This window comes from Stegostoma tigrinum, chromosome 17 (assembly GCF_030684315.1).
Source record: "Stegostoma tigrinum isolate sSteTig4 chromosome 17, sSteTig4.hap1, whole genome shotgun sequence".
In the NCBI taxonomy this organism is placed as follows: Eukaryota; Metazoa; Chordata; class Chondrichthyes; order Orectolobiformes; family Stegostomatidae; genus Stegostoma; species Stegostoma tigrinum.
This window is the reverse complement of record NC_081370.1, coordinates 51,754,209-51,771,769: the sequence shown is the minus strand read 5'-3', so window position 1 is coordinate 51,771,769 and position 17,561 is coordinate 51,754,209. Positions and strand designations below refer to the sequence as shown.

The window sequence follows — 17,561 nt, the reverse complement described above, 5'->3', positions numbered from 1 at the left end:
TTGGTTTATGGAATTTTCTTTCCAGAAACAGGAGGAGGCTGGGTCACTGGATATTGTTAAGGCCGAGCTGGATAGAATCTTGACTGACGAAAGGAGTCAAAGCAAATGAGCGTAACAGGAAAGTAGAAGCTACAATTAGATCAACCATGATCCTGTTAAGGAATTTAGATGTTTGTGCACATATATAAAACAGACCACAACCAAAGAATGACCAGGTGCATACAAAAATCTGCACACAATTCAATTTCGCCAGATCACCAAGGATAAAAGCAGAAGTCACCAATGGTTTTCTTGATGTTTTTAACAGTGTGATTTTCTTCCCCTCTCTACCCTATAAAAACACTAAACCAAACTAATCATTAGCTTGTGGGTTTTGATTGAGTGACTTTCTAACCTTCCAAGCTTTGCCATGACACATGACTATTGCTTACCTTCTCTAATGTGAAATCTTCATACAGACACTTCAGTTCAATCATTTTGATACATCAGCAAAACAGTGGATGCTGATGCTGTAAATCCAAAATAAGAAAGAAAATGCTCAACAGGTCTGGCCATATCTGTGGAGCATAGTTAGCATTTCAGGTTGCTAACCTTTTAACAGAACATGGAAAGCTAAGAGATGTAGGGTTTTCTTTGTGGGGAGGTGGTATTGGTTGTGGTAGAACAGCAAGAATACGAAGCAAGGACAAAAAGGAAGACAGCAATGGGTTGGAAGTTAGGAGAAATATGATAACCATGAATGCAAAGAAAAAGGGGAGCAATCAGTTCAAGTAGCAGTTCCCAGCTATAACAAAAAGGAGAGCAGCAGGAGATGTTACTAAAAAAATGAAGTGCTGGAGAAACAGCAAGTTTGGTAGCATCTGTGGAGGCAGAGATTGTGCTAACATTTGCTGTGCTGTCAGACCAGCTGAATTTCTCCAGTACTTTGGCTTTTATTTCAGATCTTCAGCATCCAGAATATTTTGCTTTCAATTTAACTTTAGAAATCAAATATTTCTCTCCCCATTGAAGCTACCAGTTCTGCTGTTTCCAGCATATTGATTTTCCAGTGCTTGCCTAGCTCCCCTAACATATTTCGCAGATCAATTTGATCTTCTACTGGTTAAAGCTCAACCCTCCTGCTCAATTTACAGGTTGTGCCCAATAGTGGAATTCATTCCCTCATTCTTTTTTGTACCTCAGCCTTCCTCAGAGGCACTTCAGCATTCCCTGAATTAATTACTTTGGTAAGAGAGTATAAAGCTACAGTCAAACTCAACCAACAAACTTGGTGATATTACAAGCAGTGCAACTGGAGATGTAATGTCACAAGAGAAAAAGGATAACTTCACAATGGATTAAAGGGAAACAGAAATGAGTGAATTAGAGAAGCACAGCTTGGGAGTCCAAGGTTAGAGGGCACAGCCAACAGTTAAAGTTAAACCATCGCAAAGCGAAATTAGGAAATATTACTTCACAGTAAGCAGTGATATTTAGATGGACTCATCCAAAAACAAAAGTTTATTTTTAAATTGAGTAATTGAAGCTTGTTGGCAGCCAAAGATATCAAAAGACATGAGGAAGAGATGGGTAAGTACAAGCAAATTATGTATGATCTCAATGAAAAGCAAAACAAGCGTGAGGTCAAATGTGCATAATTGCAAATATTGATATTTAGACCAAACAGAAGCCAGTATAAACATACTTCAGTTTGGATGGCATTTCCTCACAGCCCTTGCGTGGTACAGGTGCATTTTGATTTAGTCCTTGCGTTCGCGAAGCTTTCTCCTCTACTTGCTTGGCTGAGACAGTTGATGATTTCTTAGCAGATCGTTTGATTCTTTCCTCCAACATGCTCATCTCTTTCTCAGAAAGCTGAGATTAAAAAAAATCCAAGAACAAAACATAAATCAATTCCATAAACTTTCCCTTGACATGGTTTATCTGAAGTCTGCACATTATAGTATTTGTTTTATTTATAAATATAACCATTAGAATAGCATTGCAAAGGACCATTTAGTTTTGGACTGTAAGCTTGATGTAGAGATGCTGGTATTGGGCTGGGGTGGGCAAAGTCAGAAGTCACTTGACACCAGGCTATAGTCCAATAGGTTTATTTGGAAATCACAAGCTTTTGGAGCACTGGCACCCAATGAAACAGCAGCACTCAGCCTGTGGCTTCAAATAAAGTGGACTAATGCCTGGTGTCATGCGATATCTGACTGTAAGCTGGAATGGACGACTAATAGTGATAGATACTGAAATATTACGAGTGCTTTTCAACTCAAAAAAAAGTTAGATTAGATTCCCTACAATGTGGAAACAGGCCCTTCGGCCCAACGAGTCCACACCACCCCTTGCAGCATCCCACCCAGACCCAACCCCTATAACCCACACTATGGGCAATTTAGCATGGCCGATCCACCTAGCTTGCACATCTTTGGACAGTGGGAGGAAACCGGAGCACCCAGAGGAAACCCATGCAGACACGGGGAGAATGTCCAAACTCCGCACAGACAGTTACCCAAGGCTGGAATCAAGCCCAGGTCCCTGGCGCTGTGAGGCTGCAGTGCTAACCACCGAGCCACCGTGCTGCCCAGTGTAGTACATTTGCAGCTGTACAAGATCACGTTGCTTTTGGAGTGATGAAAGAGTTATATTTAAGTCAGGTCAGAACACCATCACAAGTTTGAGTCAAGGAAAAATCTGTCTGACAATGGCCCTTATCTGTAGCAAGCTGTGGCTAAGTGGGAGCAGTGCAGCCAGAAACACCTGGAGATGGCAAGCAGAAAACACCATCATTCCTTCCTTCAGTGAGTGAAAAGATATAAAAACAAACTTGAAAGAAAGAATTCCAAATACGAGCAAAGGCCTCCATCTTATTACCTATCAAACAGGAAGAACAACCATTACTCTACAGTGTTGCCATCATTGTGAGATTTAAAAAAAACTGGGAATTTTGAGAGGTGGGCGTTTGATCTTAAGTGTTTTGTCTGCCTAACCCCACTATTTGATAAATGGGAAGTGGAGATAAAAAAGGGAATTATAGGCCAGCAAATCAGACATCAGTAGTGGAGAAGAAGTTAGAGTCCATTCTCAAGGATTTCAGAGCACAGTACAGAGAAAACAGTAGCAGAAACAGAATAATCATGGATTTATAAAAGGGAAATCATACTTGACAAAATCTACTAAAATGCTTCAAGGATGTAACCTGAGGATTGACTGGGGAGCCAATGGGTGTGGTTTACTTAGAGAAAGCTTTCAAAAAAGTCCCACGACAGATTATGGTGTAATATCAAAGCACAAGATTCAGGACAGTGGATTGAAACGGATAGAAAATTAGTTAGCAGACACAAAATGAAGAACAGGAATAAATGGATCTTCCTGAATGACAGGCAGCAACTGGTGGGGCTCTGCAGAGATTGTAACTAGGATCCCAGTTAGTCATAACAAATGTCAAGGATTTAGATGAGGGAATGGAATGCTAGGTGGAAGGAGCAGCTGCGAGGACGATGCAGAGATGTTTGGATGTGTGATCTGGACCGACTGAGAATGTGTGCAAATGCATGGCAGATACAGCATAATGTGGATGAATGGGAGGTGCAGGTTATTGAAATAGCTCTCTATTGGGAAGAGCTAATGTTCAGGGATAACTGCATATCCTCATGCACCAGCTGCTGAAAGTAAGCAAGCAGCAGACAGTGAGGGCAAGTAAACTCTACGCTGGCCTTCAAAGTGAAAAGATTTGAGTACAAGAATAAGGATGTTTTGCTGCAATTATACAGGTATTGGTGAGGCCATCGCCAGATTAGTACGCGCAGTTTTAGGCCTCCTTACCAGATGAAAGATATTCTTTCTACAGACGTAGTGCAGCAAAGGTTTACCAGATTGATTTTGCTGAAATTGAATTTGCTGGAGTTTAGTAAATTTGAGTGGCAAGTCGGGTGCATCTCAATTACATTTTTACAGAATTAAGGTTAGATAGAGCAAAGACAACGTTCTCAACAGTGGGGCACTCGTAGGGGTTGTAGCTCAAAGATGAGGTTCACATTTTAGGACTGAGGTGAGGAGAACTTTGTTCACCCTGCAAGTGGTTAGCTTGTGGAATTCCACAGTGATTGGGGCCAAAGCAGTGTGCATTTCAAGAAGGAATAGATAATAGCTATTGTGGCTGAAGGGATCAAGAGTTATAGGAGCAAGGAGATGTGGAGAAGAGAGAGATGGCGGCATTAGTATACTGTGCTCAAATGATCAGCTGTGATCATAATGAACGGTGCAGCAGGCTTGAAAGGACAAATTGCCCACACCCACTCCTATAACTTTTATATTTTTCCACTCAAATATTTGTAGCAAACCATCTGTCTTCTGTTTGTCTTGCACACGACTGATTGTATATTCTGAGTTTTAAGAAATATAGGTTCAGTTGGATAGCAGTAAATTACAAATACTTTTATTCTTCAGTAAAAGCAGAGGCAAAGTGGTTTTATAATAGAGTCTGTAAAGCTGAAACAGTTTGTTAGCAAGACAAAAGTAATTCAGTCAGACAAATTGATCATCTTCCTGGTTTAACTGGGTAGTTAAGATAATTGAGGAACAGTGAGCCTTCACTCTCAGCACACTCATCCCAGCTACATCATAAATGATTTAAACTCTTGGACTAGCAAACTGGAAGTGTTATCAACCAAAGTAATAGCTCAAAGCTGGACGATCACTACTCAAAAGGCAAGACCAGACGGAGTGAATCAAAATCTTTCTATTCTCAAGGGACAAAATTTGAGGATGTCTGTAACAGTTTAGTTAGTTCTGATGCTTTTCAAATCTATTTGGCCAATGTGCGACCATTTGAGGAGAACTTACATGGTCGAATAAAATTCAAAAGCCACTAAAGAAACAAAAAGGTGGCTTCAATGCTCTCATTTTCATCCTTGGCTCCCCACAATCGAGTGTGCTCTGCTCTTTTTATTGTACAGAAAGGTGAAATCTTGGACATCTACTTAATATCTATTATAGATTTTCTAGTTTGTCTCTCCAAGGAACTCAATTTCTTCCTTCAACCAGACTCCTAAAGTAAATCAAGATATTTCTCCTTCTCCCTCTTCTTGATCACCCCTTTCCTAATTTTAATGCTTTCTAGTTCAAGGGTACTACTTTTCTTAGCAACATAAAGTCACTTTTAATTTAGCCGTACCATCAACTTATTTTTGTTGCACGAGTATTTTTAAGTTTGTGCAATGTTTATATTAAGCATTATTGCTTCAAATTGTTGCCATCATTCATTTAGTCGCATTTTAACTAGTTTCTTAAAATCGACCTCTATAGAATTGTCCTTCAAATCTCCAAAATAATCTTTAAATTTAAGGCATTAGATTTGGGCCTAATCATTATGGCATTGATGCTATTATGATGCACTTTCCAAGAAATTCTCAACTACACCATTACTAATTAATAATGAGGCATGTTTAATAAGAACTAAAATATAGTCTCTTCCCCACTTGGATGGCCAACTCATTATCCTGGAGAACTCTCGTCTCAAATGCATTCCATGAACTGCAATAAGAATTACATTCCAATTTGTTTTATCCCTCGCCCATCAAAATACCTCCTAAAATTCTTTTAATTTTCTATTCCTCTACCTACCTAAATTATGCCAGCCTACAATCTGTACACCAGTCTATACACGATCTCCAATGCTTCGTCAATGCAGAGTTAACATGCCGACACAGAATCTTGTCATTGTATCTTTCCGCTGTTTTCACCCGTCTTTCAATAATCACGTTTAACCCACACCTTCTATTTTGTCCGAGTCAAACATTCTGAATATTCAGAACCCAGCAATGGACACACTGCAAACATGACCACTATTAGAATTAACAAAGTGTAGAGCTGGATGAACACAGCAGACCACACAGCATCAAAGGAACAGGAAGGCTGACGTTTCGGGCCTAGACACTTTTTCAGAAAAATGTTTAGTTTTCTGAAGGAGGGTCTAGGCCCGAAACGTCAGCCTTCCTGTTCCTTTGATGCTGCTTGGCCTGATGTGTTCATCCAACTCTACACCTTGTTATCTCAGATTCTCCAGCATCAGCAGCTCCTACTATCTCTGAAACACTACTAGAATTAATATGTTCATCTCTACTGTCCAGTTATTTGTCTGTCGTGTTACAAATATTTCACAGAGATATACTGCTATTGATTTTAGATTACTTTCCCCAAATAGATGATGATTAATAATTTGCATCTATGCAAGTCATTGAGATGTTTTACTATGATAGACGCTTTATAAATAGACATTGTTAACTTTGATGTGACACTATTAACTTGATTGAACACTGCCTATTCTTGATCAAACTGGTTTTTTACCCTAAAGTACTACACACCACTAGACATCCTTGATTTTATTTTTTTTTGTTCAATTTTTGTTTTAAACCCATCCCTATCAATTTAATCTACCTCCTTAATTATTTGATTCACTGGAAACAAGTTTGGAAATTTGTTGCAATGGAACAACTCCCTCATATCCCAATACTTGCACCAGTGCGCCTTGAATCAAAAATCAATCTTGCAAATGACATTTTCAACCATAAATTTAAACCTCTTCTTGACCATGTCAATTCCGCATATCACAGTTGGTAACATAGGATCGAAAGATTTTTGGCTCCTCACTAAATGAAACATTGAATAATTTCTGGATGTGAGTTTGCTCGCTGAGCTGGAAGGTTAGTTTTCAGACGTTTCGTCACCATTCTAGGTAACATCACCAGTGAGCCTCCGATGAAGCACTGGTGTTATGTCCCGCTTTCTATTTATCTGTTTAGGTTTCCTTGGGTTGGTGATGTCATTTCCTGAACAGGAAATGACATCACCAACCCAAGGAAACCTAAATAGAAAGCGGGACATAACACCAGCGCTTCATCAGAGGCTCATCAGAACCTCAACCTGAGCTACAAATCCTCTCAAAACTCGCTAGCATTGAATAATTTACTTTCACCTTGTATTTGCTACATTCTTTGCTTAATGTATGTTGCTCCTGGGAGAAGATTCTTTACCCAATTCGGTCACAAAATACTTACATTCCCAATCAATTTAAAAACTTGATCACCGCAGATATTGTAGACAGTAACCACTGTGTTTAGGGCAGCGTTACGGACTGACGTATCTCGATCGCCAATCTGGCTTGCAATTTCTTTCAGTGCTTTGGCCGGAGTTGGTTGGCAGACATTTAAGTCATAAACTTCAATTAAAGCACCCAGCTCTTCCAAGCATTCTGAAAAATTCCAACAGCAACATGTTAGGTTCAAATGTGCCATGTTCACCATAAAATTCTGGCACAAAGTTATATCACTGACCCTGTAAAGCTCCATAGTGCATCTTTGAAATAGCAGATTATACTTGCATTGTGCAGCAGGGAGGAGGAAGTGAATGCTGGAAGTGATTGGTGTGCCAATAAAAATAAAGACTGAATGGTGTTAAGCATTGTTGCATCTACATGCATTCCATGACCCTCCTGAATTGTGTGTTGTGGACGGTGGACAAATTAAGGAATGTAGAAAACACACACAGTCTGTGACCAGTCATAGACAGAATGAAAACAGATCCTTTGGTCCAATGAGCCCATGCTTTGAGAACATCTTACAAGATGACAGAATTTTGCCTCTTCACGCTCTACAGGGTGCTCACTCTGCTAATATTACAATGTACAGATGCAACTTTAACAGATGGGTTGATGAGCATGAGGTCAAGTAGGCTTTTCCCCTCATGCTGGCTCTCAGAACATACATGCAGTCAGCGTAGGAGATACCTTTTTCAGGCTTGACTAATGGGAAAGCTACTGAGCTTTGGTGCAGGTTATCAACCTTCACAAACCCTAAACCTCTCCAGTTTGAAGCAGGGACAAATAAACAAAAAAAAAAATGTCTCTACAGTATATTGCACAGAAACTCACCTGCTCGCTGTTTCGAGTTTTTTGATTTCAGTCCTTCCATAACAAAACTAAACATTTTACTAGCTGGATAAACCTTGCACATCATGTTCATAATGGACCGAACATCTTTACGAATGACATCTTTTGGTTCTCCAACCTGAAATGGAGGAAAAGTTCCACAGGCTGTCATTCCATTTTGCTAAATTAAACAAATGCAGTGTATGCTCCATTACTGAATTAAATGCGGTGAATTTTCTCCATAAAATATCTAATTTCAGCACTTATCTGCAGACTCTGGATACACTGCCCATCTTTCTCCAATATGAAAAACTGTTAAATATGTGAAATATGAAGAAATGTTTCTTCTCATGCTTAGAAAGAATTAAAGTCATCATTGCCAACTTCTCTAGCAAAATCTTAGTTCCTGCAGATTCTGAAAGTTGTTTCAAGATTCATCTTTGCCCAATTCCGTTTGGTGGGTGAATGTGTCCCCATCTGCTCTCCGCCCCCAACAAGCAGCACCAAACACTGCTTCATACAGTATGAAAAAAAAAAGCTACATTCAAGGCCTTGAAATTAACTCCTTCCATGTTTGCATACATTACTGTAGTATCCTCGAAAGGCATTTGTAGCTATTATGACAATATGCCCATAGAATAAGAAACAGAACATTTTGGGATTTGAATTGTTCATCATACACTTCTTGATTTTCAAGAACTAGAGTTTTGCTTTAAGATACTTCGAAACGGATTCGTGAATTTTTACAACTGGAGGATAAATACTTTTGTTCCCAAAACTATGGGTTCTATTCCGACTGCTGTAATTTTACCTTCACCATCTCATTCTGGATTTTGTGGCGATTTTCAAAATTACTATTTCCATGACATTAGTTAAGGCCAGCACTTATTGTCAGCAGTTTGGGTCCAGCAAGGCACATTCTTCAACCACTATTTGTGTGAAGGAATATGCTTTGTCCAGGTGAGGAGGGAGCCCCAAAATTTCAGCTCAGCAAAGGAGAAAGAATAGATTAGATTAGAATCCCTACAGTGTGGAAACAGGCCCTTCGGCCCAACAAGTCCACACTGCCCCTTGAAGCATCCAATCCAGATCCATTCCCCTATAACCCACACACCCCTGAACACTATAGGCAATTTAGGATCACCGATCCACCTAGCCTGCACATCTTTGGATTGTGGGAGGAAACCCACGCAGAAACGGGGAGAACATGCCAACTCCACACAGACAGTCGCCCGAGGCTGGAATCGAACCCGGGTCCGTGACACTGCGAGGCTGCAGTGCTAACCACTGAGCCAAGTCAGCATCAGTTAAGACTTGAAGGGGAATTACCAGGTGGCAGTATTCTCATTCATCTGCTGCCCATATCCTTTCAGCAGCAGAAACTGAGCTTTTATTGAAGGAGACTTGATGAGCTGTTGTTGAATAAATTTCAGGCAGTCCACACTATTTTCGTAGAATGCTGCTTCCGAAGGAAATTTAGTTAGAGGGTTAACACAGTGTGGAGCTGGAGGAACACAACAGATCAGGCAGCATCGCAGGAGGAGGAAAGTTGATGTTGTTTCGGGTTTGGGGCTCTTCTTCAGAAATGGAGAGGGTGGTGTGCATTGTTGTGGATGAGGACAGAGAATTTGCTCAGCACTGGGTTGTCAAGAGTGCTTTGCAGTTAGTGAGCAGGCTTGGGGGAAGACATAGTCACTCAACATTGAACACATGTCAAACACTAAGTACTAAAAGCAGGATAAGGAGATACAGCCTCTCAAACCTGTTCTGTTATTTAATATAATTATGACTGAACTCACCTTGGCCTCAAATCAACTTTCTGCCTGCTCTCCATAACCCTTCAACTCATGTCTAAAAAAAACACTTAAAAAGCAAAAAAATTGTCAGTCCCCTTAACATCTTGTATGCCTCAACTAGAGCTCCTCATTCTTCTCTCATCTCTGGAATCAATCTAATTAACCTTCCCTGAACTGCCTCCAATCCTTCAAAAGGGGAAAAAAATTACATACAATAGTCCAAATGTAGTCTTAACAACACTTCACTACCTTTGTACTCTATTCCTTTAGCAAGGAATATCAACATTCCATTTGTCTTATTACCTGCTGTACTTGCATACCAGCTTCACACAGGATATCCAGATCCTTCTGCATCAAAGCGCACAAGTCTCTCTGTTTAGATCGTAAATTGCCTTTTTAGAATGCTGATCAAAAAGTGGATAATTTCTCACTTATCCAGATCTCAATTCATCTGCCCAATTTTGGCCCATTCACCTAGACTAGCCATATCTATTGTACATTTATGTCTTCTTTGCAAGGTACCTTTCTACCTATCTTTGTGGCATCTATGGCTACACCACCTGCTATTCTTACACACAAGTCATTAATATGGATTGCAAGTAAACACCAACCACTGTGGCATCCATTAGTAATATCTTGCCAAATGGAAGACAACCCATTTATTCTGACTCTGCTTTGTTGGTTAGCCAATCCAATATAAAAGCTAAAATTAACCTTAATCCCAAATGATCTTGTGTTGTGCATTCGGCTTATGTGGCATATTATCAAACAGCTTCTAAAATTCAAGATATATTGTATCGTCTGGATCCCTATCATCCACCTTGCTTGGTACATCTTCAAAGAAAATTAGTCAAACACTATTTATTCTTCATAAAACCATGATGATGAATGGAGTGTTTTCACTTTCCCCATGTCCCGTTATTACTTCCTTAATGATGGATTCTAATAATTTCCCAAAGACACATGTTGTTGAAGTCAGTTAGTGGCTAGCCCAGCTATATTTTCCAGTCAATGGTATTGCTTGGATACTGTTGCTGGGTAAGCAAATGAATGTCTAGGAGAGGTGGCTGACATTTCCTCAGAGATAAATCAGTGCCTGATACTTGAACAGCATGCAGGTTATTTGGCAGTTAACAGCTCAAGCTTAGATGTCCTTCTTCTCTTGCTAAAAGAACATCATTTAATAATATCAGCATCTTATTCTATATTGCTGCTTAAACTTGTTACAGCATCATTTTCTTTGCAAGGTTTATCCCATTTAAACAAAACCACACAGCAATTTACCTTGTTAATCAAATAGGGGAGGAATGAAGATGCTTCATTATCAGTTAAATGATAATCTTCTTTGCTCAGCACTGTAAATATTAGTTTCAAGTATTCCAGGACTTTCATCAGTACGCTTGTGTTGGTGTCAAAAAACCGTAGAGTCAACCACTTCAGAATAAGATCTAAGCAAGCAACAGTTCCCTCTGTTTCACTTTCCAAATGCTAAGAGAAAATAAAAAGTTAAATTTTAAACCAAATATTTAGTGTTCAAAGATCTAGTTTTCTCAAAAAAACAAGCAAGCACATTTGAATCACATTCCCCTAAGAGTTTTATTCTGCAATCAAGTAACTTCTTGCCTCCTGATACCCTGTTACCATTGAGCTTTCTGCTAGGAATTGTTTAAATATTTTTCATGAAGCGAATTGGGTCAATAGTCAACAACAATTTTTAAAAACACTACTGAAAAACTGAGTATGAATCTATCATAAATGCAGCAAGGCTAATGGCATTCTTTATGCAAGAACAGCAATAAGGACAGGTGGGAGCAAGCGTACAGCTGAGTGAGAAACCCTTGGAAATGCAAAAATGGTAACCCCATATGATTTCACATGTATGTAGACCAGTGATTTGAAAGTCTTGTTAGTAAACCCTACTTCCAATTTCATCTGAAACAAGTTTTCTCTGGGTTGATTTCAAAAAAAGTGCAACTGACAAATCAGGGTTGGGGAACACTCTTTGGTCTACCTCAGGAAAGAACAAGAACAAAAAGGGAAGGATGGCAAATCAAAATATTTTGCTATGCCGAGCTTTATGGGGGAAAAGCAAGCCAACCAATTTAAAATCCGTCCCATTCTATCCTTACTTGGTATGTTACCTACCATGAAATTAAAATAAGTATTCTGTGCTTACTGGCAATGCCCTCACTCTTCTTTCCAATAAAAAGAAGAAAAATGAGAGTTTTGTACATCAGCTTTGAATTCTAACGCACACTTGCAAGTCCAGACTTTTATATCGTGCGCTAACCAATCTGACTGAAGGTTTATTACCTGGAGTTCACTCTTTAACCAATGAAAATTTCTAACTTTGTCGACTAAATTAAATGTAAGGTAATCTGTAGTGCCATGGTACAATCCTACAGTTTCCCATCAAGTGAAATTGGTGTTGCAATTTGCTCAGTGTCAAGGGTCAAAAAAATACAAACCCCATCCAGGGCAAGTAATTAATGACAGAGGATTTTTTAAAAAATGGCTACTCAATTAGCATAGCTACATCCGTTCAGTTCAAAATGATCAAGTCGACTTTGGACTTAAATATAAGGGAGAAAACAAAATATAGCTCAAATCTCTTTTTAGAACCAGCACATAGCTGGTTATTCATCAACTACCACTCTTATTAGTCAAAACCGCCCAGCTCTCCAAACTGTTTCTACAAATAGATATAAACAAAGCTTTGGGAATAAGTCCAGGGAAATTCTAAAAATACACACTACATAGCTATTTCCTGCTTTGTGCAGACAATTAAAGATTTGTTTACAGATTCGTGGATGCTAAATGTATATCTAGGGAGTTAAAAAGTGGTAATGTGCAAAAGGACCATTCCTAAAAGGAAAAACAAAAGATTCTGGAAAGTTCCTTTAGCACCTCCAACCACTGATCAATCTGAAAAGGAGCACGGTGATCTAAAAGTGACAGAAACTATTTCAGGCTGTCGTTCGAGGAGACTATATCTATAGCTTGCTGAGGACTCACATTTAAAAAGACTATGGGTACATTACAGGAATATTACAGGACAAGAACATTTCATCCTCAGCATTTTACATTAGCAGATTCATGTCAAAAACCGACAGCAGCAATTTCAGGAAAAATGTGTATTTAAAAACCTAAAACAAAACCCTTTTAGCATGTAATCTGGACACAATTGAATGAGTATCATTGGTCTAAATTTAAGATTTAAACCAAAGACCAAAAAACGGTTTGAACTTTAACATTAAAATCAGATTTGTTCGTACATACCATTAAAAAACAATAAACTGGAAAAGTGGATAACACCTTACAATATAAGCAGATCACCAATTCCAAATCCATCCCACACCATAAAAGCAGTGATATAATTGTATAACAGACCTACAAAATTGAATTTTCCCCCTTTAAAAATTTACCTCCAGCAGAGTTGATAAAGCTTTAATGTGATGATGAAAATCAGGATGAAACATTTCATCTTGCAACCATTTGGCTACACAGCTAGACATCTGGGTTTTTAGTTGCTCTGTATATTCATCTCGTGGAGTGGTGAAGTTCCATTTCAACACCTGTATGCAAAAACAAGCAGCATTTCCAGCAATGCAAGCCTTCATTATCGAAGAGGAATTTAATAAAAGTTATGAAAAAGAATATTTTTAAAAAGCAGCCTCTATTCGAGGAAGAAAAGCAGGAAACTACTGGCCAGTTGGCGTAGGATCTGTTTCTCTAAGAGGCTGGCTGCAGGGGGGCAGAGAGGAGAGGTGTTGAAATTTATCAACGAGGTTATCGAAGGATCTTTACAAATCAATGTAATCAGGTAGAGAACTATCATTTTCTTTTCACAAAACCCATGGGCTCTATTACAGTTCTTTGAAGAATATTTTTAAAAAGGCAACTGGGATACAAGAAAAACATGTGGATGTGCAGTTATTTCATTACAAGGTTCCATAAAAGTTCACTACACAAGGCAGGAACTCATGATGTTGGGTGGTCCATACACATCCTCGGACATCAGGAGGCAAATGGTAATTTTCAGATTGGTAAAACAGAATCAGTGGAATCCAGAGATAGTGACTGATTTAACTGTAAACAATCACTTTCACGAAGGAATCAAACATATGTGGCTACGGTTGTTAATAAAAAAGTTAGGTAAGAAAATGAATTGTGAAGGACACTGGCAGGGCCATAGATAGGTTTAGGGAGTGGACATAAACTTGACAGCTGAAGCAGAATGTGGGAAAATACAAAACTTGTCCTCTTTGGGAGGCAGACTTTTTCATACCCACCTCGCTCCCCCTCCGCCACGCAGAAGAAGAGAGATTGCAAAACTCAGAAGTATCTCACTGTCATGCTACATGAATCTGAAATTAATATGCAGATGCAGCAATTGATTAGGAAGGCATTTATTGCCAAGGGAACGGACATCAAAATTTTGTGACATCTGTACTCAGCAGTGAAGCGACTACACAGGGGAGGTACTATGCGCAATTTTGGTCTCTATTTAAGGAAGAATATAAGTGCATTAGAAATAGTGCAGAGGTTCACTTGGCTAATACCTGGGATGGTAGATTTATCTTAAGGAATAATTGGACATGTGGAGCCTTTACACTACTTTAGAAAACAGAAGCAATTTTACTTAAACAAGATCCTAAAGGGCCTTGACAGGGATGGAACAACGTTAACTCTTTTGAGACAGGAATAGGGTGAGGTGACATGATTACTTTTGGACTAAATGATTCAGAGGTTTTTGAGGATTAGCAGGAATGTGGAGTTGGAGGTACAATCAGCTAGCCATGACCTTATTGCTTGGTACAGAGGCTAGAGGATCTGAATGTCCTACACCAGCTTTTACATTTATATGCTTACACAATATTCTACAGAGCCAATTTCATTCAGAAAAGCAAAGTAATTGCTAAAGTATACAGTATGGTTTCCTAAAAAAGGTTACTTTAAATTCAAAAGGTTGGCACAGTGCAAAGTCTCACCTTTAAAGCTCTTTCATCCTTTACTCTTTGCTCTTTTGCATTGGGAATAATTATGAAGATTGGTCCCGACTTATCGTCATCATCCTTAAGATTTTGTTTACTTGGCACTTTCTTACTAATTCCAGGCTGGAAAAGTAAAGATTCATTCATAATAAAACTATGACATCGACTGATTACATGCAAACAGTTTGCAACAAAAAAGTGCAAGACATTACACTGCAGTACTGGAAATAAGACTGGTGTTTAAAGCTGTAGACTTTAGGTTTAAGTGGGGGGAAGGAAGTGCTCCCCAACAGTGGGTAAAGAAAGAAAATGGAAAACTCAAGTACCAAATAAGAGAACAACGCACATTAATACAACTTGAAAATACTAAAAATTTGTCACAACGTACCAATTTATCATATAGATAATGGACAAGTTTGTCTTCATCCAAAAGGAGAATAATAAAGCCAGATTCAATCATCAAACGTTGGGGAACATGGTACAGAGTTCTAAATGTAAGAGCATAATTACTGAGTCTTCATTTACTGAAATTCAACTTCCAACTATGATTTGGATTTGGAGGGAAAAAAAGCTTCTGCTCCCCTATCACTACACTCACCAGCAGCAGTAAGATTTGAAAGTGGATTCAGGCTCAGTAATTCAAATCATGTGAAGAAATACAAGGATCACTGCCACATTACATGGAAGAAGCTGAAGTTTGATCTTGAAACCAAGTGGGATGTGGAACTAGAAAATGTAATAGCAGGAAAATTGAACTCCTTAAAACCTCAAACTTCAGTTGTAACAGAATAATAGCGGAATTAGATAATTTACAGGAAAGAATCAGATACCATTTCGCTGGATATACACATCTTTATGGTAAAGAAATGGAGGTGTTGCAGCTGAATAAAGACAACCATATAATGCAAGCGTAGAAGTAGGCCATTCAGCCCATCGTGTCTGCTTTACCAAATGAGATCCTTGATAATCTGATAATTCTCAAATCCAATTCCTACTTTTTCCTCATTAGCCTGGATTCCCTTATCAATTCAAAATCTATCATTGTCAGCCCTGATGAGAATTAGTGACTGAGCCTTAACAATGCTCTATAGTAAAAAATTCCATAATTCACGAAGCTCAAAAAGATTCCTCCTCACTGTCTAAGATGTGCCACCCCTTATTCTGAAATTGCGCCTTCTGGCCCTAGATTTTCCCACAAGGGAAACAATGCACACCTATCTAATACCTGAAAATTTCTATATATTTCAATAAGGTCGCCTTTCATTATTGTATTTCTATGAATACAGGTCCTATTTCACTTAACCTCTCCTTAGAAGGCAATCCCTCCGTACCTGGTATTAGCCAAGAGAAACTTCTCCTGACTGCTTTTAATGCCAGTATATCTTTTAGATAATGATTCCAAAACTGTTCAGTTGTCTGATAGTGCCTTGCATATACTTAGCAGAACCTCTCAACACTGATACTCGGTTCATCTTCCATACTACCTAAACATGGATACTAGTTTTGTGGATTCATGGGCAAAGACTCCCAAACTCACGCGTCTTGTGGATTCCTGGAGTCTTTCTCCAATTAAAATATTCTTCTTCTCTATTTGTCCCGCTAAAGTGCGGAACACACCTTTTCCCACACTGTATTCCATCTACCAAGTATTTGTGCATTTGCTTAACCAGTCTATAGATTGGACTGCTGCAGTCCAGAGGAACTTAGGTTAAACTCTCAAGCAGCTGCATCTAAGAGTTGCTGTGCCTCAGGAGCTAAGAGATTGAGAAGGCAGGATCTTCATGGAAACCTCAGCTGGTGCAGGAATGGAGCTGTGTTTGTCACTGGAACACATTGCCACGTGGTCAAGCCAACTGAGCTAACCTATCCCTCTGCAGAGCAGGCATATCATCTTCCCCACTTATCTGCCTGCCCATTTTTGTACAAAGTTGACTGTGGTACATTCACTTTCCCATCCATAACATGGACACGTATTTATAAATAACTGTGGCCCCAGCACCGATCCCTATGGCACACTGCTAGTTACTGGCTTCCATCCTGACAATATGCCCCCATCCCAACCCTGTCTTTTATGAATCAGGTAATCCTCTACTCATGCTAATATACTACCGCCACCAATAAGTGCTGTCATCATATTAAGTAGCCTAATCCATGGCACCTTATTTACCTGAAAATCCAAGCACACTACCTTTATTGCTAGCTTTTTATCTATCCTAAATGTTATCTCCTCAAAAGAATTCTGGTAATTTATCAGGCATGATTTTCCCTTCGAGACTTCCCCCAAGCTGACTTGATTTAATCACATTTCTGTTCTTCGAAGTGCCCTTTAACATTTTCTATAATACAGTCAAATTTTCCCAATAAACACAGGCATTAAGGTAACTAGTTTTATAGCTATCTGTATTTTGTCTCCTTCCTGTTTCAAGTAAAAGGGTACTGACATTTCCAATTCTTAGACTTTTTCAAAAATCAAAGAATTCCTAGAAGATTATCACCAATGCATTCTCTGTATGTCTACCTCTCTCAAATGTCCTAGGATGCATCCCATCAGGTCAAGGGGGAGTTACTGGTCCTTCGTTCACCTGTTTTCCTGTTATAACAGTTCACATTTAATTCCTCTTTCTTTTACCCTTGAATATTTAGCTATTATAAAATGCTATTACTGCCTTCTACAGTGAAAACCGATGGACAGCTTTTAATCAACTGCCCTGTTGTTTCCTACTTCTCTCAGACCCATGCTCAAAAGGGCCGATGATCGCTTGGGCTTTTTAATTCCTTTTCATATGCTGAAAGCAGTTCTTGCCGACCACTGATGTTACTTGACATTACTTTAGCCTCCAAGTTTGCGCTCTC

At 39.0% G+C, this 17,561-nt stretch overlaps 1 protein-coding gene across 4 annotated transcripts in view; it reads right to left on the bottom strand.

The window, feature by feature from the left end:
• The window catches only part of ckap5 (cytoskeleton associated protein 5), a 108,292-nt gene that overhangs the window by 32,370 nt on the left and 58,361 nt on the right, over positions 1-17,561 (bottom strand). For all 4 annotated transcript variants that reach the window (XM_048545281.2, XM_048545280.2, XM_048545282.2 and 1 more), the window contains 6 exons: positions 14,706-14,831; positions 13,140-13,289; positions 10,999-11,202; positions 7,922-8,057; positions 7,050-7,243; positions 1,685-1,854 (listed from right to left, as the gene is read on the bottom strand). In XM_048545281.2, the coding sequence (XP_048401238.1) occupies positions 1,685-1,854; positions 7,050-7,243; positions 7,922-8,057; positions 10,999-11,202; positions 13,140-13,289; positions 14,706-14,831 (980 nt within the window). The remainder of the gene's footprint in view (positions 1-1,684; positions 1,855-7,049; positions 7,244-7,921; positions 8,058-10,998; positions 11,203-13,139; positions 13,290-14,705; positions 14,832-17,561) is intronic.